Raw genomic sequence first — 25185 nt, forward strand, 5'->3', positions numbered from 1 at the left:
AGACTTCGTAAGTTGACACAGGAGTCCCGACTTCCCAAGAATGCAGAGCAACTCTTCTACAATTGGAACGGGAGTGTACTTACTGACATCACAGCTAATTTTAGTTATTTAGTTTAGTTTTTTTTATTTCACTGCTTTGGAAGTGAAGACCTTAAATGTTTCAAATGAAATGAAATCAACAACAATCAAAATAAGACAACACAAAGTTATTGCTGAGATTCAGTAATACAGAAAATGTTTTCTGTCAACTCTGTGTGACCTTTAAGCAGGAAGCTTCTACCAGGCTGATGAAGATGAAATTAGGCCCAACATTTAAACAATGATCCCAAACACACAACCAAGGGAAGTGTCAACTGGGAAGTGTTCAGCTGGATTTCAGTGAGATTACAGCTGTAACAACATGTATAGTAAACATTTAAAGGGTTCACAGAAAGTCTGTTAGCTAACAAAAGTGATCAAACTGCAGCTCACTTCTGCCAAATACAAAAAGCCACAAACACCCCAAGTTTCAGTTATTTATTTGTAAAAAAAAATGTTTGGAATCATGTATGATTTTCGTTCCACTTCTCACGTGTGCACCACTTTGTGTTGGTCTTTCACGTGGAATTCCAATAAAATTGATTCGTGGCTGTAATGTGACAAAATGTGAAAAAGTTCAAGGGGGGCGAATACTTTTGCAAGCCACTGTACAAACTGTTTGGAGTTCTGAGCAGGAACATGCAGTGTAGTCATAGAAGTTATATATATAGAAGTATTCATGTTATGTTAAAGTTATGTTCATGTAAACCAGTGTTTCCCAACCTGTTGGAGCCACGGCACATAAGTCACAAAAAACTGCGTGATGGAGTTCAATGTTGTGCATCCACACAGTTTCTGACCACATGTTAGTGGTTGAAACAGAGAGAAGTCGACAGGAACAAAACCACCTCCAGCTCACTTCCTGCTGTCAACTACAAGAAGACAAAACTTGTTTCTTTAAATCTGTAACACAATTGATAAACTCAGTCCTTTCAGTAACATAGTCATAGTCATTTATTTTACTCTGTCAAAAAGAGCACATGCCTGAGGTTTGGACAGACAGTGAAGTCATTACACAGGTGCTGATGTTTGCTTTTGTGCATTTCTAGAGGAAACCACAACACTGACAGCCAGTCTACATACAAGAATGTGAAAAAGGACGGTTTTGCTTGATGTGACTGTGAGCTGATCTCAGTGTTGGTCTGATATAATTGAGCAGCAGGATGGAGGAAACGTCTCTGCTGTGTCTGCTCTGTAAGCTCACTCTGTGTTTTTCATGCCTCTGCTGTCTTGTTGAATGTGAAACTCTGAACTAACCTGAGTTTAATTTCTCTTTATGAATGGAAAGCATGTCTCAGTAGCAGCACTCCACTTACTCTGATTTGGAACAAAAATCATACATGATTTTTCACTTCACTGTTGGTGGGCTGGTTCAGGTCTGTGAGCCTCATATTTCACACCACTGGTTTACACTGTAATTGCAGATGTTGTTTGGGTTTTCAGCCACACATTTCTTCGCAGACATGTTCATTTTCTCAGGATAGAGCCAATCAAATGTGGGCCACTGTCAGTATGATGGAAGGTTTCTCCTACATCAAGGTCATAGTCAGAGGAGAGCCACCTAAATCTGAGCTTGACTCCTGTTTATTCTATTAAACAGCTTCTATGGTGATCTTAATGTGACTGATGGTAGATTAGTAATCAGTTTTGTTGTTGATCAGCTCTGAATCCAAACCTTTAATTCAGTGAAATGAGCCCCTTTGTGTTTATGACGTGTTATGTCCCCACCCTCAGTCTGTTTTCTTCCTCAAAAGACAAGCAGCCCTGTCACTGAACACAAACGCATCTGTTTTCACCCTAAATAACGTTCAGCTTTAATGAAAAACTCCTCTTTAAACTCGCCGTCAGGATTAAATTTGGATGTTCTGTTCTCGGTAGATCTCAGTATCCTCTGGATATATAGCAAACTTTGAAGAGTCGGATCATCAGGCGGAAATAGCTGCTGGAGCGTCTCAGCTGGACTCACCGTCTGTGTCTGCAGGTGAGTTTGAACTAACATAAGAGGTTTGTTCGTATTTGTTAGATTTGTAAACTTGTTAGATTTGTAAACTTGCGTGTAAGTAAACCACGTGACCTGTCCGCGCTCTCTGTAGATTAACAGTTTAGGAAACCATCATTTCTGCTCAGATTCTGGAGCGCGTTAACAAAACATTTTATTTTTATTTGCTGGCTCCAGAAACCAAAACATTCAGTCAGAGACGGTGTGAGGAGCGGACGTTAAAAACCTTCCGCGCAGACTTTGTGGTTCTCTCTGTGCGCGCTCACATAAAAGCAGGCGTTTTGTTTTTGTGTTGTGCGCGTGAACGACCGTTTGACCGCCGCACACGTCACTGAGAGACAGGATCACAGAGAGCTACAAATTAAAGCCTTTAAATATACGAGGAAACTGTTGCACTGGTGGTGCAAATAAGATGTGTGAGCAGTGCTGGGCATTAACGAGCAGCCTAATAAGGCTATTTATTCTAACTGCGCACACACTGGAAGCGAGAAAGCGATGTCCGTCACTTTGAACTGTAGCGTGTGAGTAAGGCTACGTTCACACTGCAGGTCTTAATGCTCAATTCAGATTTTTTGATCAAATCCGATTTTTTTGTCTGCTCGTTCACACTACAAATAAAATGCGACAGCAAACGCTCTCTAGTGTGAACGCTCAAAGCGGCCCGCATGCGCAAAAGAAGACGTCACACACAACGCGCTCTGTTTAGACCCAGAGCAAACAGTATTGTTTGACTGATGGCCGTTAATATAAAGACTTCGGTCTTCACGTTTCCCAATTTTTGCTTTAAGTTATTTTGTTATTTACATAATAATGTAAATAACCTAATAATGATCCTTATTGCTGTTTAAGAGAGGAGCGGTGCTTCAAATGATAGCTGCAGATTTCTGTCAGAATCTGCAGATTATACAGAACAAATAAAATGTTTACGTTGTCTTCCCAACAGTTTCACTGACATCTACACTGGATGGCCAGGAAGCGTTCGCGATGTCTTCTCGGGCGCTGATAATTGGCTTCAGTCTTGTGTCGGTGACGTAAAAGGCGGATTTAATGCGACTTGACCGTTCAAACAGCAGTCGCTTTCTAAAACATCGGATATGTATCGGATTCAGTACCACATACGAAAGTGACCCAGATCGGATTTGAAAATATCGGATTTGCGCCGTTCACACTGTCATACCATGATCGGATATGAGTCGCATAGGGTCAAAAAAATCGGATTTGATGCGCTTTCGCCTGCAGTGTGAACGTAGCCTAAGACACGGCGCAGCAGGCTTTAAGCTGCAGAGCGATATATGACGGATTGCACTCATCGAACAGATGGAAGATCAAAAGGGCACTTATGTTCAGCTGCTGAGATGAATAAAAGTCAAGCTTTCTCAAGCTGTCAACAAGCTCCAGACTGCGCACCCGGAAGGATTCGTTATTGTGGCCCGGCGACTTCAACCAAGCAATTCTCACGACAGTCACTCCAAATTCCAAATCCGCCTGAATTAAGTTTACAGCAGCTGTACGCCTGCTAATCGGCTCATCTGATCACGCCACTGTGATGCTGCTGCCCGCGAATACATAACTGCTGAAACGCACAAGGTCTGCCAAAAAACTATCAGAGTCTGGCCGAGTGGGACTGTCTCAGCGCTTGGACAATTTTTACCTTCAAGAAATCTCATGCTTACAAGCTGCTAGACTGGTCACTTTAAACCACTCTAAACTGTAAATTGTAGTTTCTCTTGATCATTTAGACTTAAGCGTAGGGGAGACCGGGGATAGTTGTAACATTTTTGACATTTCTGTCTGTAAAGTGAAGCTCTTTTAAGGTAGTGGATTCAAAATGTAATCCAAAGTATTTACATGTCTCTGCTATTAAATAGTGCAGCTATTTTCTCTGCAGCACAATTACCCATTGCATGGTATGGCCTCAAACACGAAGAGTGAAATGTTACAATTAACCCCATAGTCTGGGTTAGTTGTAACATATCCTGGGGTGAAATGTAACACAATGAAATAAGGGTACTAACAAAACATTAACATGTAATCTTTGTTTATTCAACACATGAATGCACTTAGAGCCATTTATGTAGCTGTGTGTGTGTGTGTGTGACAGAATGCAGAAATCTATCTTTTGAACATATTCCAACCCCCCAAAAAGACAAATTATGGAATTTTCTGCAACTGAATATTTCATTAATTTTGGTTGGTCTTCCTTGAGTTTGGCCTCATTGGCTCAGTGGACATTATAACCTACAATTCTTGCACCAATTTTGAACATAACAATGAAGCTGAAAAAATGTAGTTGTTCACCAGCATCGCAATTCCATTACTTTTTATCATGGCTTACCTTGGTGTGGTTTGCAAAGTGCTTCAGAAAGATGAGGAAATCTGTTTCTTGCACCCATCCTGACTTATTTCCACTACCAGTACTTCCTACTGGTCCATCTCTGACACAGTGGGCTGCATAATGTATGTGTGGGAACACAAACAGTGGAGGAATTGTGTCGTTAATGGCATTAACCGCATATACAAATGTGACCAGTGAACCTCTCTCTGCTGATGTCGTTGCCCCAACTTGTTTAATATAAGTTAAAGTAATAGTGTGGTAAGTTGTAACATCTGCATTATTGTTACAACTAACCCAGACTGTTGCTGTTACAACTGACCCAGACTCCTATAGCCATGAACTAGCTAACATTACAACCAACGGCTAAAACATTAGCACTAAAGACCTACACAGAATATATCCCCATAGACATACAAATAACATAATTTAGGTTTGATGAGTTTAACTGCAAAGCAGATAATGCTATTAGAAATTGAAATAAAGTAGAAAAACTTACTTTTTGGCATACAAATTACTTTTTTCCATGTTAAATTATCTGTGTTTGACAAAATGTGCTGATTTTTCACATGTGATAGCAGAACTGAATTGGGCATGCACAGGATGAGTCACATCATTTGAAACTTAGCCCTGATTGGAGAAATTGGAAGTGTTACAACTGACCCACGTTACAACTATCCCTGGTCTCCCTATATTTATTTTCTTACTCCTCTTATATATATTTATTTGGTTTTCTTGCACTGATGTAACCAGAGCCTTGTCGTCTTGTCTCTCTGCTGCACTGGGTATAGCAGAGATGACAATAAAGTTTATTTGACTTTGACTATAAAGTTCTATGAGTCGCCACTTCTGTGGCTTTTCTTCGCTTTCTTGATTAAATGTGATCTACATTTTTTTGTGTATAAACTTCTTAAGTAAGTAATTCTATGAGCCAACCAACATCCATTTACCTGTTTGATCTCAGATCTTATATTTACATTTTCATTTCTATAGATGTTCTGTTATTTATACTTTGAATAGGGACACCCTTCAGATCAGACAGGATTACTGCCTCCTCAAGGACAACAAACAGATCAATGATATCTTCTTCTTTTACCATCACAGTGCCAACTTTCATCCCCTTGATCAATGTGTCTTCACGGGATATAGATGAGTTCAAAAATAAAATGCATTTATCATCATTTAAGGTGTAAACTTTCAACAAAAAGATTTTAATTCAAAATATTCTTAGTTGTGATTTTTTTAAATGGTCTCCTGCTTTTAGTTTTAGGTTTTTACCCTCATCTAAAAAGGCTGATTGGGTATTTTTTCCACACTGTCAGGCAGATTGGGGGGGGGGGAAGTAGGGCTGGGTATCGTCACTGATTTCTATAATCAATTCACAGGATCCCGATTTAATTCAATCCATGATTCAATTCGATTCAATTTGAATAAAAATATTATAATTCTGATCACTTATCAGTACATATCCATATTTATATATCCATAAAAAGAAAGCTGACACTTGTGAGACTTTATCAAAGGTGTAAATATCACATCAGTTGCCTTTGTAGCAAATTAGATAAAATACAGAAAAATATGAAGGAGATTTTTCTGGCCTGGCTTTTTATAGGAGATAACCTTAAACATATTCTGCAATAGAACAAAAATGGAAGGAAGAAAACAATGAATCAACATATGAGCATTACCTGATGCTGCTGAAGTAAAGAAGAGTAATGTTACAGAGGTTTAATTAGAGACACAGCTAAGTGTTTGGTAATTCACAAAACATAATTTAAAAAGTTTTAACTTCTTCAGTATTTAACAGCAGACGTGAGAGTTTCTTTTCAGAAGCAATTTGAATACAAAAAAAAAAAAAAAAACAGTGGCCGCCAGCGCTGAACACAAAGGCAGACTGGTAAACAGCGGTTAAAATATCAACACTACAGTCTAAATATCAGGAGAGAAAATCAATAAGCGTTCAGATGTGTGGCTACATGTTGGTGGAAAACAGAGATTTGAGTAGGGCTGGGACAACGCGTCGACGTAAAAAAATCTGCGTCGATGCGTCATCACTTTAAAAAAAAAAGACATGGCGGCAGCGAGTAGCGGAATCATGAGTGAGGCAGTTGCAGTGAACTTAAATCACTCCACCCGGACACGCAGTTCTACAGTATGGGGATATTTTAACAGAAAAGGAAGTGATTCAGTCGTTTGCCGGCTTTGTGAGGTGGAAATGGCCTATCATAAAAGCACGACCTATGCACCAGCACCTCAAACGACGCCATCCAGGAGCAGCTTCTGCAAAGGACAAACCACCGTAAGTTTTCAACTTTTTTACTAACGCTAGTTTTTACCTGTTAATTCATCCAGACCCCCCCACGTAGACGTACACTCACTCATAGACACAGATAAACACCCAACCTCCGTAAATGCAAAACTCATTTAAGCTGCTTAGCAGTAACATATAGCAGCTGCTGTTTAGTTGTTGTTGTTGTTTTGTTTGTGGCCTATGCTGGCAAAATGAGTCGGAATGCGCGCAGGCTGATTATCAGAATCGGCGAAAGACAAAAAATGTGAGACAGCGAATTGGCCGCAGGAGAAATGTTAACAAGGATAATGCACCACCTGCTAAACGTAGCCGTCGTGGACACTATTACAACATTGTTAAAGTGCTTGCAAAAGCAAAATGACAATGAACTCTTGATTTGTCAAATTTAATGTGTTTCATCCTATTTGAACGCTGTTTTTATACATAATGCTTCTCCAGCTTGATCTTATAGGTCAAAGTTATGCCATCTAATGACTAGAAAGCAGTGCACCAGTAAAAGTGCCATCAGCTATGGCTGTTTAAACGTTATCTTTTCCAGCCATCATGATTACTGCATATCATATGTTCAACATTGGGGATTATTATTAACCTCTTACTGTTATGCTATGAAAGCACATGGCATAACAGTATGTGTGTGTCTATCTATCTATCTATCTATCTATCTCAACCAGATCCTTATCAAATTATTTTGATATTATGCTTTCCATATAATTATTTTGTAATTATTCGAATTCATCTGTGTGCTGTGTGTGATTTATGATTTCAGGAATAAACAGAAAAGTCTGGAGGACTACTGTCAGAGAAGAAGTACACCATGCACCCCCCAGGAGGTGGCTGTACTTACTGAGAGCGTCTTATCTATGATTTTAAAAGACAAGAGACCACTTGCTGTGGGTGAGGGATTCAAAGAAATGCTGACCACTTTCCAACCAGGTTACACTCTGCCGTCTAAGCGTCATTTTACAAGCATGATGGAGAGAAAGTATGAAACTTCAGTGGAGAAACTAAGGAAAGAACTAAAAAAGGCCACATCCAAAATCTCCCTTACCACTGATGCTTGGACAAGTCTGGTCACAGAGTCCTACTTAGGGGTAACTTGTCATTTCATTATTTGTTCAAAGACGCCATTGCTGCTGTTTGTATATTATTAATTTTTTGCTATGATTTCCTTTGTTATATTTGTTTTGCAAAACATTTAATTTTTTGTTAAAAACAGAAGATTGTAGTACAATGTTATTGTGGATTTTGTTTTGTGAATGAAGAGCACTTTTTGGCAGAAAGCAAAGTGAATGTTACATTTTGTTTGTTTAAAGACACCATTGTTGCTATTTATTTGAAATGTTTTGTTAACTTTTCCTTAATTTTATATATGTTTGCACATTTCATTTCTTGTTAAATGCTATCTCTATTGTATTGATTGTACGACCTCTACAACTTTATTTTGCAATTTTTTTTTTATTAAAAGGTCTTCAAATGAATAAATTTGTGTTTTTCATTTATATACATGAATTAGTAAATGTGAAATTGCTATACAAGTCAAATAATGGGGAAAAAAATCGTTAATCGAATCAAATCAAAATTGAATCGGATCGAAAAATGAATCGTTAGATTAATCGATGCATCGGAAAATTAATCTCTACATTCATCGATTAGGAAAATAATCGTTTTGCCCAGCCTTAGATTTGAGAAACTGTTCGTGAAGTACATACAGAGAGAGAGATGTGCATGAAGTGTTATTTTATCGTGATATCAGTGATGAGGCCAACTACTGCAGAGTCTTCAGAGAACTTATGCAAAAATACATTGTAAGCTATAAAAACGTAGTTTCTGTCTGAGTTTCTTGCTGCTGTATTATGAAGTGCTGGCTCTCCACAAGGCTGTGTACTGAGTCCCCTACTGTACACTCTGTACACACATGACTGTGTTAGTTCCCACCCAGACAACACAGTCATCAAGTTTGCAGATGATACCACCGTGGTGGGGCTCATCTCAGGGGGAGATGAGACAGTGTACAGAGCTGAAGTTCAGAGGCTGTCAGATTGGTGTGCAGATAACAACCTGGACCTCAATACCACCAAAACAAAAGAACTGGTAGTTGACTTCAGAAGGAGGAAGTCCGAGCTGCAGCCTGTCAGCATCAACGGGGAGTGCGTGGAAAGGGTCTCCAGTTTCAAGTTTCTGGGTGTGCACATAGACACAGACCTCCAATGGAGCTCTAACACCTCTGCGGTCTTAAAGAAGGCCCAACAGCGTCTCCACTTTCTGAGAATCCTCAGAAAAATGGACCTGAAGAAGGAGCTGCTGACCGTCTTCTACCGCTGCTCCATTGAAAGTGTGCTGACATATTGCATCGGTGTGTGGTTCTCCAGCTGCACCACAGCACACAGAGAGGCACTCCAGAGGGTCATCAACATGGCCCAAAAAATCATTGGACATCCTCTTCCCTCTCTGAAGGACCTGTACAGCACTCGCTGTCTCAAGAGGGCACGCAGCATCCTACGGGACTGCACACACCCAGGACACCGGGTGTTTAAGCTGCTGCCGTCTGGCAGGAGGTTCAGGCTGCTGAGGTCCCGAACAAATAGACTCAAGGACAGCTTTTACAACAGGGCAATAGCCCTGATCAATGCAAACAGCTGACCTGACTGGATACCTCCCTGGACTTTTTAGGGGGGAGGTAACAATGTTTAAAACAATAACAATAATATTTATATTTATAACAAGGTGCAATAACAATTAATGTGCAATAATAACAGTGTGCAATACACATACACTTATTCTTCTTTTTTATACCAAGTTAATATACTGTGTTGTGTTGTTTGTTGCGTTGTGATGTGTCATATCGTGTCGTGTCGTGTTATTTGTAGTGCCGACGTAGGACAGTTTTTCCAATTTCATTGTACTACTGTACTTTGTATGACTGTGCAATAACAATAAAGAGTTATCTTATCTTATCTTATCTTTGAAGACAGCAGTTACTATTCTCTTCATTTATTCTTAAAACAGAACACGACGAGGTTGAAAGCACCTAAATGCAGCTTGCAGTTTATCTCAGTTATGTCTCGCTTTGATCAAGCAGCATGTGCTAAATCTATCAGCTGACCTATTTTCATGCAAGCTCTTGCTTAGATAAGATGCGTTGTTACCGCATCTGACATGACTGGTACTCGTTTAGTGCTATTTTTCACCATGTACGACACTCTAACAGAGATCAATAGCAGCCCGTCAGTGTCTGAAATCAACACCAGAGATACAGACTAAATGTTGCTTGTGGTAACCCAGGAGATGTCAGAAAAGATTCTACCAAATATGAGGAGTTTGCCTTTTAAAGTGTGTTTAACATGGTAAACTGTGTTTTTTAACCATAACTGTGATTTTTCAGCTGGACAAGCTAAACAGGCCTAATAAGATGGGGAGTTTTTTAGGGTTTCTGAGGAAATATCATCTGTCCTATCACTGTAATTCCCACTGGTATTGATAGATAGGGGATTTTACTATGCAACGATGAGTTGATGTGAGAGTGATTCATGATAATATGTGGGATTTTCACAGTTATGGTGATCAAAATAATTAAAAAATCTTACTCTAAGATGATAAAACATGTTTTTTCTTAAATTATCATATCAACATTAGTAGTTGTGTTCATGTCTAAAATGTGATCCCTGTGTCTAAACGTGATAAGAGAATACCTAAAAATGAAAAATATCTCACAGAAGAATAAAAAGCATTTTCTCAAAGGTTTAAACGGTAAATGCTGCTGTCAGTTCAGCTCAGGATATCACTGACTGTGTGTGAAATGAAAATCATTGACATCAGTCTGACATCAGTCACTGTCTTTTGTGCAACTGTCTTTTGAACTCAGTGATCAGCTGATAAGATGCTTGAACACAGACAAAAGCTGAGGTTAAGCCTGGCAGGCAGCTAGCAGGCCCAGGATTTTCAAACTGATAGCATAGGTGCATCACCTGAAAGTCTCTTAAAAATGTCAGATAAGGTTGAATGACAGTAAGCTTGAGGTCAGAGGTCATGTTTCACGTGACATTTGCGACACTGTGGAATTGTCTATAACTATTCATCTCTTTGTTAAGACTTGGAAAGAAAAGCGTCTGGACTTCTCTAAGTTGCTTGAAGACGTTTCACCTCTCATCTGAGAAGCTTCTTCAGTTCTGGAGTCAAACAGCGGAGAGTCCCAGATTTAAACCCAGTGGGAGTTTCCCCCCAAAGAGGGACAAAAGACCCCCTGATGATCCTTGTTACGACCCCCTCTGCTAGGCGTAAGGGAAGGAGTAAGGCCTCCAAGGCCTCTGGCCGTAACAATCCTCTACCTAATCACATGAGCCAAGGTGTGAAAACAGGTGTGGGTCACAATCAGCCAGGGTTTCAGGTGAGATGAATGCAGCTCTCAAATGAGAGCTGCTCCATCCAAAGTGGGACGGATGCCATCTCTCCTAACAAGACCAGGTTTCCTCCAGAAGGTTTGCCAATTATCTATGAAGCCCACATCGTTTCTGGGACACCACTCAGACAGGGACAAAAGGACCCCCTGATGATCCTCTAATCACCTGAGCCAAGGTGTGAAATTGGGTGTGGGGCCCAATCAGCCAGAGTTTCGGGTGGGTTCATTGTGAAACCTGGCCCCACCTTATCATGCAAATTCCTGAGGTCAGATGGCCCAGGATGTGAGTGGGCGTTAAGGCGTCTGGGAAGGGATCTCAAAACTGGATTATAGATGGCAGAGAGTTGGTGTCGTAAACCCCCGCCTCTGTTCAAAGATGGTCGCTCACAGTGGACATAGATGGCTTCTTTCACTCCTCTTTCAAACCATCTGTCCTCTCTGTCCAAAATGTGAACATTGCCATCCTCGAAAGAGTGTCCTTTATCCTTAAGATGCACATGGACAGCTGAGTCTTGTCCTGTGGAGGTGGCTCTTCTATGTTGTGCAATACGCTTGTGAAGTGGCTGTTTGGTCTCTCCAATGTAGAGGTCTGGGCATTCCTCGCTACACTGTACAGCATACACCACATTGTTAAGTCTGTGTTTTGGCGTTTTGTCTTTCGGGTGAACCAGTTTTTGTCTGAGCATGTTGCTGGGTCTGAAATGCACCGGGATGTCATGCTTGGAGAAAACTCTCCTGAGTTTTTCTGATACAACAGATACATAGGGGATGACAGTGTTGTTGCGTCTGTCTGTCCTATCCTGGTGTCAGATCTTTTTTTCTGTGCCTTATTGCTGACTTTATAAACACCCAATTAGGATAACTTATTTGCTGTTGTCTGTCTGTCCACCTACAGGTACAAAGAAAACATATTCACTCTAAATAGGCTATTTATGCATTTAATCATTCAGTTATTCATTACCATCTTTACTTGTATGAGACAGGTGGAGTGAGACAAGATGAAAATATAAAACAAATATTTTGTGTCTCCGTCTTAGGAAGCAGCCTTACTATGATGTGGATAGCTAACAAATAGAAAGCATCTAGTTCTGCCTTTGGGCCTCATGGAAAAAATATAATTGTTACTTATATAAAAAATATGTGTTCAGATTACCCAATGCAATAGTCCTGTTGTTCTAAGACTGTTCTAATTAAAATATGAGCTCGAATTTGTTGAAGGTGATCCAGCTGAAAAACTTTTCCTGAAAACATTTAAAAGCAGGGATACAGTGGCAAGATGTATTTAAAATCTAATGAAATACAGGATTCGGTTGTTGAACACAAGATTTGAGTAACTAATCTCATATATTTAATTGAAAAAAGAGACTAGTTATTGTTTTTGACTATGAAGATGAAGAATGCTTTTTTAAAATTTGCGAACTCTATTCAGAGCAGACTTGCAAACTTGCACAACACCACAGCTGTTTTACTTTGAAAGAATGTGGGAAACAACACAAACAACTGTGTTGAAACATGAAGAATATTAGTCTATAAAATTGGTTTTAGTAAATTGTGTCATTCAAGGTCCCAGTTGGTTATTTCTTTGTAATGTTTGTCAAGAAAGTCTATAAAAAAAACTGTATTTGTTTTGAATCAAATTCATTATTAAAAAGTTGGTTTCAGGAGAAGCAACCAAAACACTACAGATATACATAACACTTTGTCAAAGGCCTGTAAATTAGATTTTGGTCTAAAATTGTTTTAAAATGATGCCAAGGATAATTCAATAATCTTAATTCAGCTCAGCACTGAAAGATGATGATGATGGAAACTATTTCAGACGTGTTATCAATAACAATCTGAGTTTCTCAGACAGCTACAACAAAACGAAAATATGAAACCCGCATGGACTGTTCTTGTACTTTGGCATGTAACAGCAAGACTAAGGTTTGATAAAGAACTTGAAAAGAAGCCATATGAATACTGTAATCAAGAGAGATTTGCTTAGCTTCAGTAGGTTCCAGCATATTTGGTATTAACTCCTCCAGATATTGAATCTAGGAGGTGGCAGCGAGTTTATAACTAGCTGCCTGAATACAACAAGCGCACTGTAGTATACCAAAATAAATACTGACGACTGCCAGTAACTTCCAGTTTTGAGTAGGTGGGGTTAAGAGGGAAATTCTAGTATGGCTTCAATCAACAGGACACCGTGAAAAATCACTAAAGTTTCTAAAAAAAAAGAAAAAGAGAACTATAATGTGAATTGTGTGACTTGAACACACATTCACATGTTAGCAGGTAGCTCACCTGTGTGTTAACGTCTGGGCGGTGCTTCTCTGCTATATAACAGATGGTTTTGTCTTTCTTTTTCATTCACTCCTTTGTCTGAAGCAACAAGCTTTCAGAGCATTTTAAGCTGGTTTTCAATCGAGATTTCAAAAAAACTAAAAGGTAAGCTGCTTGTCTTGTTCTGCTCATACACAGTGATGACTTTATTACATTTGTTGGTACTTTTGTGGGTGGTTTGATTGGCTGTTTTCAGCTCATATCAGACAGCACATGTGCCCTGCTTCAAGCTGCAGTTGTGATAAAGCATTGCTTTATTTTTTAGGTAGGCTGCCTCTGACTGTGCTTCACTGAGTTTGTCATATTTGGTGAAAACAAAATTCCAGGTTTGTACCTGCCTTGGACTTTTGTGCTACACCCATTCAAGCAGAGGCGCGTCTAAAGTGTGGGCTGAGAATCCTGTATTTCCTTAAAGTGAATTCAAAAACTGACAATAAAAGACAAAACCTGAAATGCAAAGGAAGAAACACTTTTACAGTCACAGTTTTAAACTGTGATGATTTGACCCATAGATTTCTAAAGCTAAGTCTGCAACATCTCACTTTATGACACTTATTGTCTGTAGTGTGTACGTGTTTCTATGTGTCGCTATTCACTACTCTAACAATTTTCACAAGATCCCCAATTCTACTAGCTAACATGTGATCCAAGATTATGACAGGGTTATTCCTATTTCACTCACTTCAACGTAGAAATGTTAAGTTTTCTACAATTTTTATTTATTTCACAAGTGGGCTTATTAAAGTATTAGGAACAATATCTTGGTCCAGCTCAGGATATTATGCTATTACAACTTGTCCAAGTCTCCATTTCTTCAATTTTAATTTTGAAAAAAATGAATCAATACAAACAACAGCGTGGACAGGACGTAACAGGGGTGACAACACAACAGGGAAAGTTTGCTCCTTCAACCACACATTCATCTCCCAATTGTTAGTAAAATACTAGCAAACTTTAGACAGACGTGTAATGAAATGGCACATTATGAAAATAAAGAAAATCATGAGCAGGAATAGTTCCAGATAAATATAACATGGGCAATCGTGGCTCAAGAGTTGGGAGTTCGCCTTGAAATCGGAAGGTTGCCGGTTCAAGCCCCTGCTTGGACAGTCTTGGTCGTTGTGTCCTTGGGCAAGACACTTCACCCGTTACCTACTGGTGGTGGTCCCCATAAGGAGAATCATGTGCTATCGGCTGTTTAAATGACTCGGGTAAAGTTTGTAGCATGCATGCTTGTTGTTTTTGTCTGCTTCCACTTGTCTTTGCACTAGGATGATGTCGGCGTAAATGTGCAGTCATATTCGTTGTGTTCCCACCAGTGCTGTCAGCTTTAAACTCGTTAAAATGACATTAACGCCATAACGCGGCAAATCTCTGTTAACGAGTTACCGCGGATCGCCCCGTGCGTGGGGCTGGACGGCGTTAACAAGCTAACTGCGCTAACGCACTAGTTCCCACAAATTGAGCATTGCGTGGCACATCCGACATACTGTTTTACTTTTGTCCATGACGTGCTTACCATCAGGGTCATACTCCACATGAAAACCAAGATAGTTCCAAACGCCAGATCTGAATTAGGGTGGGGGAGGTTCAATTTCAGGTAGCGTTGAGGCAGTTGCCATGTTGCAATGAGCTTAGCTTCTGTCTTGCTAGCTTGTGCTGCGTTCAGTGGATCTGCGCTCAACAGTGCAGCCTAGGCGGAGTAGTCGAATGCAGATCCACTGAGCTCTCAACACAGACAGCATCATCAGAAGAAAAGTTGATAAAATAAATAAAACATTTTGTATTGTTCGATACATATGCGTACCGAACCGAAAGCACTGTATCGAACGGTTCAATACCGATACGAGTATCGTTGCACCCCTAATATGTGTATATATATATATATATATATATATATATATATATATATATATATATACATATGTATATTTGGTTTGGGGTATTTTTGATGTAATGTTGTTATTCTTAACAGGGTATAATTATCCCATTACTTTATAATTCTTTGGCTGAGTGCATTAATAGAGTAACTTCTGTATGATTTGCATAGATTATGTATACCTTTCTCCAAAATAGCTTTCATCAGTGTATAACTTCTCTTTCTTCTGCATTATTTATGCAAAGTAGGAAACCTCGAGATAAGCTTTGTATCAGAAAGCAGCAGTGATGGACATGAGCATGAGACACACTTTGCTGGGGTTATTTTGTAAGTATTTTCTACGAATGGCAATAATTAAAAGAAATGTTTTTCTACTGTGAGAGATGAAGTGCAGAAGTGCTGTTTAAGTGCTGTGTGTGTGTGTGTGTGTGTGTGTGTGTGTGTGAGAGAGAGAGAGAGAGAGAGAGAGAGAGAGAGAGAGAGAGAGAATGCGGATTATGATTTTCAGTTTCATAATGTCTCAATTTAATCTTTGCTCTAGTGCTCGCATCACTTTTCTCTGGCAATGCTCAAGGTAAGAAACTGCTTTCTTTTATTTCAGTCTGAGTAACACTCAAATTAACATTTTCTTTGTATTTATATTTTACACATAAAACTATTAATTCTATGTTTCTGTACTATATTTTAAGTTCACATGTTGTTGGTCACATGAGAAAATATTGCACTCAGCCATGAGGTTTGGTGCAGAGGTTTTAGGTTATCCAGCAGAAACCACTGGTGGAGAAACAAGTGCAACCACAGACACATACTATATTCCTAATTGTAGTGATTATCTCACAAATTTAGATTAGGCCTACTGGTATTTCTACAGGGTTCATTTTTGAATAAGAAATACTTCTAACACTGGCTAAAGTGTGCTATTATGACAATGAGACCATACAGTAAGCCTCAGGAAAGATTTCTTCCTGACAGGTAAAGGCTAATACTTGGGCAAAGTAAATATGACATGAAATAAAAAGAAAATAAGAACTATCACAAAATAAAGACTATAAATTTAAGTTGCTTTCATAATAGTTTGTGAATGTGTTGTTGTGTTACAGTTTGTCCTTGACCCAACTAGCCTTCTTACATTTACTTTATTCATACGTTATAAAGATCAGATTTTTTTTTTTATCTCCTAAATGGATGTTTTAATGTGAACAGTTCATATTGAGTTTATTGTTGTCTTTGAGCCTGGCTAGGCTCAGAAACGATGAGGTGAAACGTCCAATGAACACAGGATATTCAGTGTTCATCTGATGTTGCATTGGTTGGATTGCATAATTTTTAAAATGTTTATTCAAGTTATTAGTTTCAGCTCAATGAGTTGAACATTGTGTTTTGTGCTGCTCAGTGTTACTAGCTATTTTTGTTCAAAAACAAAATATCTGAAACAGCTTTTAAAGTACAATAACACATCCCAAACATATCAGATTAACTTCCTATTAGTATTAAACTCAAAATGCGGCATGCTGTACATGTGTAGTATTATTGTAAGAAACATTATGATACACGTTTGTCATGTATTTTTTTTCTCCTAATCTATGAGCACATGTGCATGGTTAATTAGTGTGGCAATGCATTTTCTGTAGTTTAATTGTCTTAGTATTTATATTATATTTTCTATATTATTTATATTTTATTATATTTTTTATAGTGTTTAAAAAGAGGTTTCAGATTTGTGAAATTGTTTTCATCAGTAAATAAAACTCACTCAGAAACAAAAAATAATGCGTTATATTATATATTACAATAATATAATATTATAATAATACCACGTTAATGTTCTCTCTCTCTCTCTCTCTCTCTCTCTCTCTCTCTCTCTCTCTCTCTCTTGCCCTTTTCTCTAAATACTACTGGAAAAGTGAAGTACCTTTTTGAAACACCCACTGCCATACTGAGACCAACAAGGTATCAGTTACCAATAGGGGGCAGCGTGACACTGAGCTGCTCTGTGGAGGGCTCTGGCAACTGGACGATTTTGTGGTACAGTGCTGCTTCATTTGGTTCTAAAGAAGAGCCTATGACAGAATATGAAGGGAAGAAAGCTATTATTGTATCACAAAGAGGTCTCTACTCCTGCAGAGGAAGAAGTGATTCAGGTCGCCACACATACAACAGTGATAAGGCCATCATTAAAGACACTCGTGAGTTTAGCTATTTATATCGTTGTTATGAAAGTTAAATTCTCTGTCCTTCTTTTTGTCTTTCTGTCAGTAATATTACATTAGTGAAGTATGACATGGAAATAACAATGATGACTTGTGCTTGACTTTGCTATTTAAATTTTTCACTTGTTTCACAGAGTTTGTTTGTAAATTGAAAGATAGAAATTTAAGTACTGTACTGTATGTTCCTGATACATCGGGCTTTCAAGCAGAAGAAATTAAACCACAGCTAACAGATCATCTGCAGAGGAATGGCTTATTTGAAGAGTTTCAGTCAGGTTTCAGAGCTCAGCACAGCACAGAAACAGCTTTAGTGAAGGTTACAAATGATCTTCTTATGGCCTCTGACAGTGGACTCATCTCTGTGCTTGTCCTGCTAGACCTTAGTGCAGCGTTTGATACTGTCAAACATAATATCCTAATAGAGCGATTAGAACATGCTGTAGGTATTACAGGTATTGCGCTGAAGTGGTTTGTATCATATCTATCTAATAGACTCCAATTCCCATGATGCATTGAGTTTTTCCTTTCAAGTCAACTTTCTCACTCAGTATGTATTAATAGACCTCTCTGCATTGAATCATATCTGTTATCAACCTCTGTCTCTCTTCCACAGCATGTCTTTTAGCCTGTCTTCCTTCTCTCACCCCAACCGGTCACAGCAGATGGCCGCCCCTCCCTGAGCCTGGTTCTGCTGAAGGTTTCTTCCTGTTAAAAGGGAGTTTTTCCTTCCCACTGTCGCCAAAGTGCTGCTCATAGGGGGTCATATGATTGTTGGGTTTTTTTCTGTATCTATTATTGTTGGTCTACCTTATAATATAAAGCACCTTGAGGCGACTTTTGTTGTGATTTGGCACTTTGGCGATTCTTTAGTGCCTCCTTTATTGCCTACTTCAGTGGAGTTAAGATGCTGACACGCATTTAGACTAGCATGACACTTCACCTGAAACTCAAAGATCAGGCTGGTTATTTATCCCCACAGGAGAGGATGTTCACTTTTGGATGTATTAGTGAGTCTAGGACTTTTTTTGAAGTGAAGAGATTTGGGTTTCATATATCACCTCATAATATAAAGTGCGTTGAGGAAATTGCTGTCATGATTTGGCATCAAGTAAATTAAATTTATTGAATGATGCTTCTGTCTCTTAATTTAATATTTTCTGTGAACAGTTCCTATTACGGCCATTTTGACTATACAGCCCAACTGGACTAGGATATACATGAGTGAAGCATTCACTGTCAGATGTGAGATCCCAGGAGGAGAAGGGACTTACTGGAGCTATGACTGGAGACCAGAAAGGTTCACCACATATTACACAACCAATGAAAGAACATTCTACAATGTTGGTTGGGAAGACAATGGAAATTATCAATGCAGGGGCAACATGGGGCTTTCCTTGACAGAATGGAGTAATGTCATTCCAGTCACTATATCATGTAAGTTGGACAGACATGTCTTACCCATATAAACTGTTTCATCCAAATGATCCTGTCCTGTTTTTACAGTCTGTTGTCCTGTGAGCATGTTGAGTTCTTCTTCACTCGTCTCATTAGTCTGATCTTGTTCACTTGTGTTCTCCAGTGTGTTCATTTTCCCTGCTTAGCTCATGTGTGCCACACACAGGGTACTGTGACATGCTGTGGTTCAAATAACATCAATAAATTTAGTCTTATGTATAACAATGGCAGTTTCTAATTTTGTAGCAATTTACTTCCATCCATCCATCCATCTTCATCCGCTTTATCCGAGGCCGGGTCGCGGGGGCAGCAGCCTAAGCAAAGAGGTCCAGACCTCCCTCTCCCCAGCCACCTCCTCCAGCTTGTCCGGGGGAATACCAAGGCGTTCCCAGGCCAGCCGAGAGATATAATCTCTCCAGCGTGTCCTGGGTCTGCCCCGGGGCCTCCTCCCGGTGGGACATGCTTGGAACACCTCACCCAGGAGGCGCCCAGGGGGCATCCTTGCCAGATGCCCGAACCACCTCAGCTGGCTCCTTTCGATGTGGAGCAGCAGCTGCTCTACTCTAAGCCCCTCCCGGATGGCCGAACTTCTCACCCTATCTCTAAGGGAGAGGCCAGCCACCCTTCGGAGGAAGCTCATTTCCGCCGCTTGTATCCGCGATCTCGTTCTTTCGGTCACTACCCACAGCTCGTGGCCATAGGTGAGGGTAGGGACGTAGATCGACCGGTAAATTGAGAGCTTCGCTTTCACACTCAGCTCCCTCTTCACCACGACGGACCGGTGCAGCATCCGCATTACTGCAGCTGCAGCCCCAATCCGTCTGTCGATCTCCGGCTCCCTTCTCCCATCACTCGCGAACAAGACCCCGAGATACTTGAACTCCTCCACTTGGGGCAGGAACTCATCCCCGACCCGGAGTGGGCACTCCACCCTTTTCCGGCTGAGAACCATGGCCTCAGATTTGGAGGTGCTGATCCTCATTCCTGCTGCTTCACACTCGGCTGCGAACCGTTCCAGTGCGAGCTGGAGGCCCTCACCCGATGAAGCCAACAGAACCACATCATCCGCAAAAATCAAAGATGAGATTCTGAGGCCACCAAAGCGAAAGCCCTCCGCCACTTGGCTGCGCCTAGAAATCCTGTCCATAAAAATTATGAACAGAACCGGAGACAAAGGGCAGCCCTGGGGTCCTTAGGGACTAGTAAAAGTGCTATACAAATACAGGCCATTTACCATTTATGTTCAAAAGTGAACACAGGCCAAACCAGAGTGATGATAAGCTGGCTGTTCACCTGATTTGTGAACCCATCACTTAGCAATGTTATTATAAAAAATAAAAAAATAAAAATAAAAACCTGATTTAAAAAAACCTCCTTCAACAGTTAAACTGCAACCTGTCCTCACCGTGTCCCCTTCATGGCTGAGTCCCGGAGCCTCAGTAACTCTGAGCTGTGAGATTGAATATCCTTCGGAGGGATGGAGCTTTTACTGGTATAAAGCTATTCCTGATTTGGACATAAAAGAAGAGGCCTACAAGTACGAGCTGCTACCAGATGGCAGCGAGACTGCTCAGACTTTGTACATCATTACTGGACAAACACACACAGCAGCATATGTGTGCAGAGCGCAAAGAGGAAGGAACTACTACTACACCTATTACAGTAAACCAAAGTTTGTCTGGTCTGCAGGTCAGTTTGTTTCTGTCTCTTTTTGATAAGCTGTATTTAATGTCATTAATTATTTATATAACCATAAGATCAATTTGCATTTGTGCTCCCTGCATACAAGGACTAAATGTAACATTTTCCCTTCTCTCTATGATCAAGTAAGAATTTCCTTCTTTGGTTCTTTTAACAGATCCATGTGCTTTTACTTGCATTTAAGCTCATGTCAATGCTTGATACTTAGTTTTTATGTGTTGTGCCTGTGCTTTCACTCTTCTATCCGTGTTGTTTTTCAGATCTTTATTCAGCAGCATCTCTCACAGTCGGCCCTGTAGAGCAAAGATTAAGCTTTGACTTTGTCAGACTGACCTGCAAGGGAAACTCTACTTGGTGGAGAGTGAGGAAGTTCCCTGAGAATAGCGTGCCGTATTGCAGTAATGTTTGGAATCTAGGAGAATCCGTATGCACACTCTACACAAAAGCTTCATATTCAGATGATGGAGTTTACTGGTGCGAGTCTATGTCAAAACAGTTCAGCAATGCAGTCAACATCACTTTACAGGGTATGTAGAATATTTTTTGTATCTTATAATGTTTCTTAAATATTTCTCTCAATATTCTGTATTTTAAACATTTTTTTGTGAAAAAACAGGCAAAAATGTAAAGGTTATGTTATCTGTGACACCAAAGTAATATTCCTGAAGATTATCATGTAAAAGCTGCAAAAAGGACCATCTGCAGTAAAAGTATTCACAGCACTTGCTCCACATTTCGTTATGTTACTCTTATAAACTTTCCAAAAGAACAACCAAGCAAAAATGTCGGGCCCGATGTCGAGCATTGTGTCTGGAAGAAACCAGGCACCACTCATCACCTGACTATTACCATCCTTACAGTGAAGCATGGTGGTGGCAGCATCTGTGGTGAGGATGTTTTCACCACCAAGAACTGAGAGACTAGTCAGTGTTGAGGGAAAAATGAATGCAGCCACGTACAGAGACACCCTTGATGATAATCTCCTCCACAGTGCCACATCTTCCAACAGGCCGACGATCCTAAGCACACAGAGTTGGATTCAGGACAACTCTGTGAATGTCCTTGACCTCGACAGTTCAAAGGGCTCTGTGAGCTAAAAGAAAGCATGATTAGTTATGCCTCACTTACTGTTTTGTCCAATTTAGAGCAATGCTGGTGTTATTTTATTAGACATATTCAATAACATCTGTATCATTATTTTCTCTTGACGTTTTAGTACTGAGTATGGCTACTAATATATTTTTTTATGTTTTTCATATTTTACTCTGGGCTTGTAATTAGGAAAAGAATGTTTTGGAATTTAAAACAGTGTTGTTTCCAAAAAGGCAGCTGGTTACAGGCTGAATCAGGCGAAATGTAAAAAAAAATTCCCTGGAGCTTAGAGGTTCGGTTTTTATATCATTAGACACAATTGGCCAGAGGGGCCGATGGCGCGATATGGCAGCCTCGCTTCTGTCAGTCTGCCCCAGGGCAGCTGTGGCTACAACTGTAGCTGCCTTCACCAGTGTATGAATGTGAGAGTGAATTAATAGTGGTATTGTAAAGCGCTTTGAGGGGTCCCGAAAAGCGCTGTATAAATGCAATCCATTATTATTTCATTATTATTATTATTTAAAAGCTCTATATAGTTCATAAACCTGCTGTTTATTTGGAAATTATTATTTTTATAGAATAGTTATTAAATAAGCCAGGTCACATATCACATCTTCATGCTACAAGACATTTATGAAATCTATTATTATTATTGCAAATAAGCGTTTTTTGTTTTTGTTTTTTTTTCTGAAAGCCGGCACCAGCTGATCCAGTTGAAACAATATATTCTGACTGTTTTTCAGATTTTTATTCAGGTCCTCTCATGGTGATCCCTGATGATCCTGTGAAAAAGGGAACTTTCGTTAGTCTTAGCTGCAACTTGAGAATAAAAAAAAACTTCCCCAGTGTGGCTTTTTACCACAATAACAAACTTATCCAAAATGATTCCCGAGAGGAGCTGAACTTCTTGGCAGTGTCAAAATCTGATGAAGGTTCCTACAAGTGTCAGTACTCAGGAAAAGAGTCGCCATCACGTTACATGTCGGTTAAGTGTGAGTAGCATTGCAACGTTATTTAAACATGACTTTTTTAAAAACCATCTTAATGTTTGAGAAGGAACTCAGTCCTCATGTATTGCGTTAGCAAATATGTATAGCAGATAGAAATGTGTGCCTGTTTAAGTAAAGTAAACTTACTCTGTTTTATAGTTTATTAAATTATATTTTGTAAAAATGTCTCATATAACATCTTTCAATTCTGTTTGTTATCACACTAGCTGCTGTCGGACCTGAAAGCTCTTCATTTCCTGTCAGAATGAAAGTCATGAATGCAGTCGCCTTCATCCTGGTCAGTACTGAAACCAGTTATTATTACCATTTTAATGTGAACTGAGATGGAGTTAAAAGCCAAAAGTAAAAGTACAGAGAATGTCAGGAGTCCTTGTGGATCTAAATAAAGCATTTGAGAGGGTGCCAAAAGAGGAACTGCGGTACTGCATTTTCTTTGCATGAGGAGGTCAAGACTGATAGAGTGGTATGTGAGAGTGGTGGAGGACTTGTATGAAGACAATGAGCGAGGTGAGCAGTAGTAACAAATGGGTTTAACAATGAGGTGGAATTACATCAGGGATCAGTTCTATTGTTTGAAGTGGTGATGGACAGGCTGACTGATGAGGTCAGGCTGGACTCTCTGTAAACTATGTGTGGAGTGAATAAGGCACCACGGCACCACTGATTGTAATTATGAGCCATTTATTTGCATTGGCTGACAATCCCAAACTGCCAGCCGCACATCACACCACAACACACAACAACCCCTTGTGTAGGTCGGTGGGCGTAATTGCCGCGCAGGTGCGTGGGCCCTCCCTGCACGGCACCCCAGACCACGCCCTACCATATACCCCCTTCGCCCGATTGGGCTGGAGAGCCATCTGGCTGAACCTACTCCCCCTGTGACACCGTGATCTGCAGTGAGAGTTGGGAGCAGTTGGAATAGAGGAGAGGTAGAGGTATGGTTTGGAGAGAAAAGGAGTGAATGTCACTAGAAGCAAGACATAGTAACTGTGTCAAACAGCCAACTGACAAATAGATCAAAGTTAAACAAAATTGTAAAGACTTTAAATAATCCAAATGTTAGTGTTTCACTTCATATCAACAGCATGCAGACTCACAGTACGAAAATATTGCATAATTCTGGTTTTAGTTATATAGTTTCCAAATACTTGGTCTTTGCAGTGTATGACAATGTGATATTTATTGAGTCCAATAACATTAAATTAATTGTTGCTGGATGTTTCTTTTATGTAGGTAATGATGCTGTCTATGAATCAGTAACACAAATGGAAGAAACTGGAGAAGGTACTGTATATTTTTTCGAATATTAAAGAGCAATACAAGATGTGAAAGCTTTTTGATTGAAGGATATCAGATTTTGGAGGATTTGGCTCATCATGACAACTTTAAACTTTCTGTCTTTATGTGGATGTTTTACAGGTCAGTGAGGAGAGCTGTAGCCACAAAGCAAAAAAAGAAGCATTTTATGAATCACTGTTGCTCCTCTGCTACACAAATATCAGACACATATCAAACACATGCATATTTTCTACAGTTCGTTTGTTTGAAGATAATACAACTAAATACAGACTTCATAGTTTGTTTCAGCACAAATAACACCATAAATACATTATTCAGGCTCTATAATCATTTGTTTTTTACAATTAAAAAGTATAAATATAATCATTTGTAGTAAGAAAAATCTGAAATATGTGATCTTCAGTGACTGATAATGCATCTGAATAATCTCTGTATAGATTGTGTATAGAGGGTAGTAGCATGCAGTATGAAAAATCTCCTGTGTCTGTCCTTATGACAGCAGAGGTGAAAGTGTACAGTAAGTGGTACTGAGGCCAATCAGGATTATCCATGATGATTACAGTTTTTTTTACTAATGGTCCATATTTGATTTTCTACATTTCTGTACCAAATAAATGTTTAAAGAAATTCAGTGGGCACATTCATTTGTTTGTTTATTAATATTGTCTTAAATTTCGCATAGATTAACATGGATTTTAGATTTTAGATTAAAGCCAGTTAAAACTGCCAACAACAACAAACGGAGAGGGAAGAGAGTAAACATTCAAAACAAATTTGCAACCACATTATGAGGAAAGTTTAAACAGAAAGCGTCGTGTAATAAGCAGAGCTGTATTTCAATTTCAGTGATGAAATTGCCATAGCAACTGTTAAGGAGGAGGAGGCTCAGAGGAAGTTGGAGCTTGTTACCATTATGGGCTCATCTGGTCAGAATGTGAATGAAGAGTTATCAATTACTTACAGGCTTCTCGTTTTATTCGAATAAACAGTATTAAAGGACACACATGGACTGCCAACTCTGAAAAGAAACAAAATGTGATTTAAGTCACTCATTAACTTAAAATAATGCGTGAACTCAGGAGACCCAAACAA

General features: G+C 39.5%; 1 protein-coding gene across 2 annotated transcripts; it reads left to right on the forward strand.

Annotated features, from left to right (window-relative positions):
* Nucleotides 1-1891: 1891 nt before the first annotated feature.
* Nucleotides 1892-24689, forward strand: LOC101477560 (vascular cell adhesion protein 1). 2 transcript variants are annotated; one of them, XM_076882618.1, is made up of 11 exons: nt 1892-2059; nt 15572-15650; nt 15865-15897; nt 17228-17509; nt 18701-18967; nt 20372-20677; nt 20950-21216; nt 22525-22773; nt 22998-23068; nt 24028-24078; nt 24214-24689. In XM_076882618.1, the coding sequence occupies exons 2-10, from the start codon at nt 15611-15613 to the stop codon at nt 24052-24054; spliced, it is 1542 nt and encodes a 513-aa protein (XP_076738733.1). In that variant the 5' UTR covers nt 1892-2059; nt 15572-15610; the 3' UTR covers nt 24055-24078; nt 24214-24689. The 2 variants fall into 2 exon arrangements, with proteins under 2 accessions (XP_076738733.1, XP_004575292.2); XM_004575235.2 differs by lacking the exon at nt 1892-2059 and having other exon boundaries at nt 15460-15650.
* The last annotated feature ends 496 nt before the right edge of the window (nt 24690-25185 follow it).

Source organism: Maylandia zebra, linkage group LG3 (genome assembly GCF_041146795.1).
Source record: "Maylandia zebra isolate NMK-2024a linkage group LG3, Mzebra_GT3a, whole genome shotgun sequence".
In the NCBI taxonomy this organism is placed as follows: domain Eukaryota; kingdom Metazoa; phylum Chordata; class Actinopteri; order Cichliformes; family Cichlidae; genus Maylandia; species Maylandia zebra.

Bases quoted from the DNA above. Each gene is read 5' to 3' on its own strand.
- LOC101477560 (XM_076882618.1), top strand. From the start codon at position 15,611: ATGGACATGAGCATGAGACACACTTTGCTGGGGTTATTTT. The intron at 17,510-18,700 runs GTGAGTTTAGCT...TTCTGTGAACAG, and splicing joins GGCCATCATTAAAGACACTC to TTCCTATTACGGCCATTTTG. The intron at 21,217-22,524 runs GTATGTAGAATA...ACTGTTTTTCAG, and splicing joins AGTCAACATCACTTTACAGG to ATTTTTATTCAGGTCCTCTC.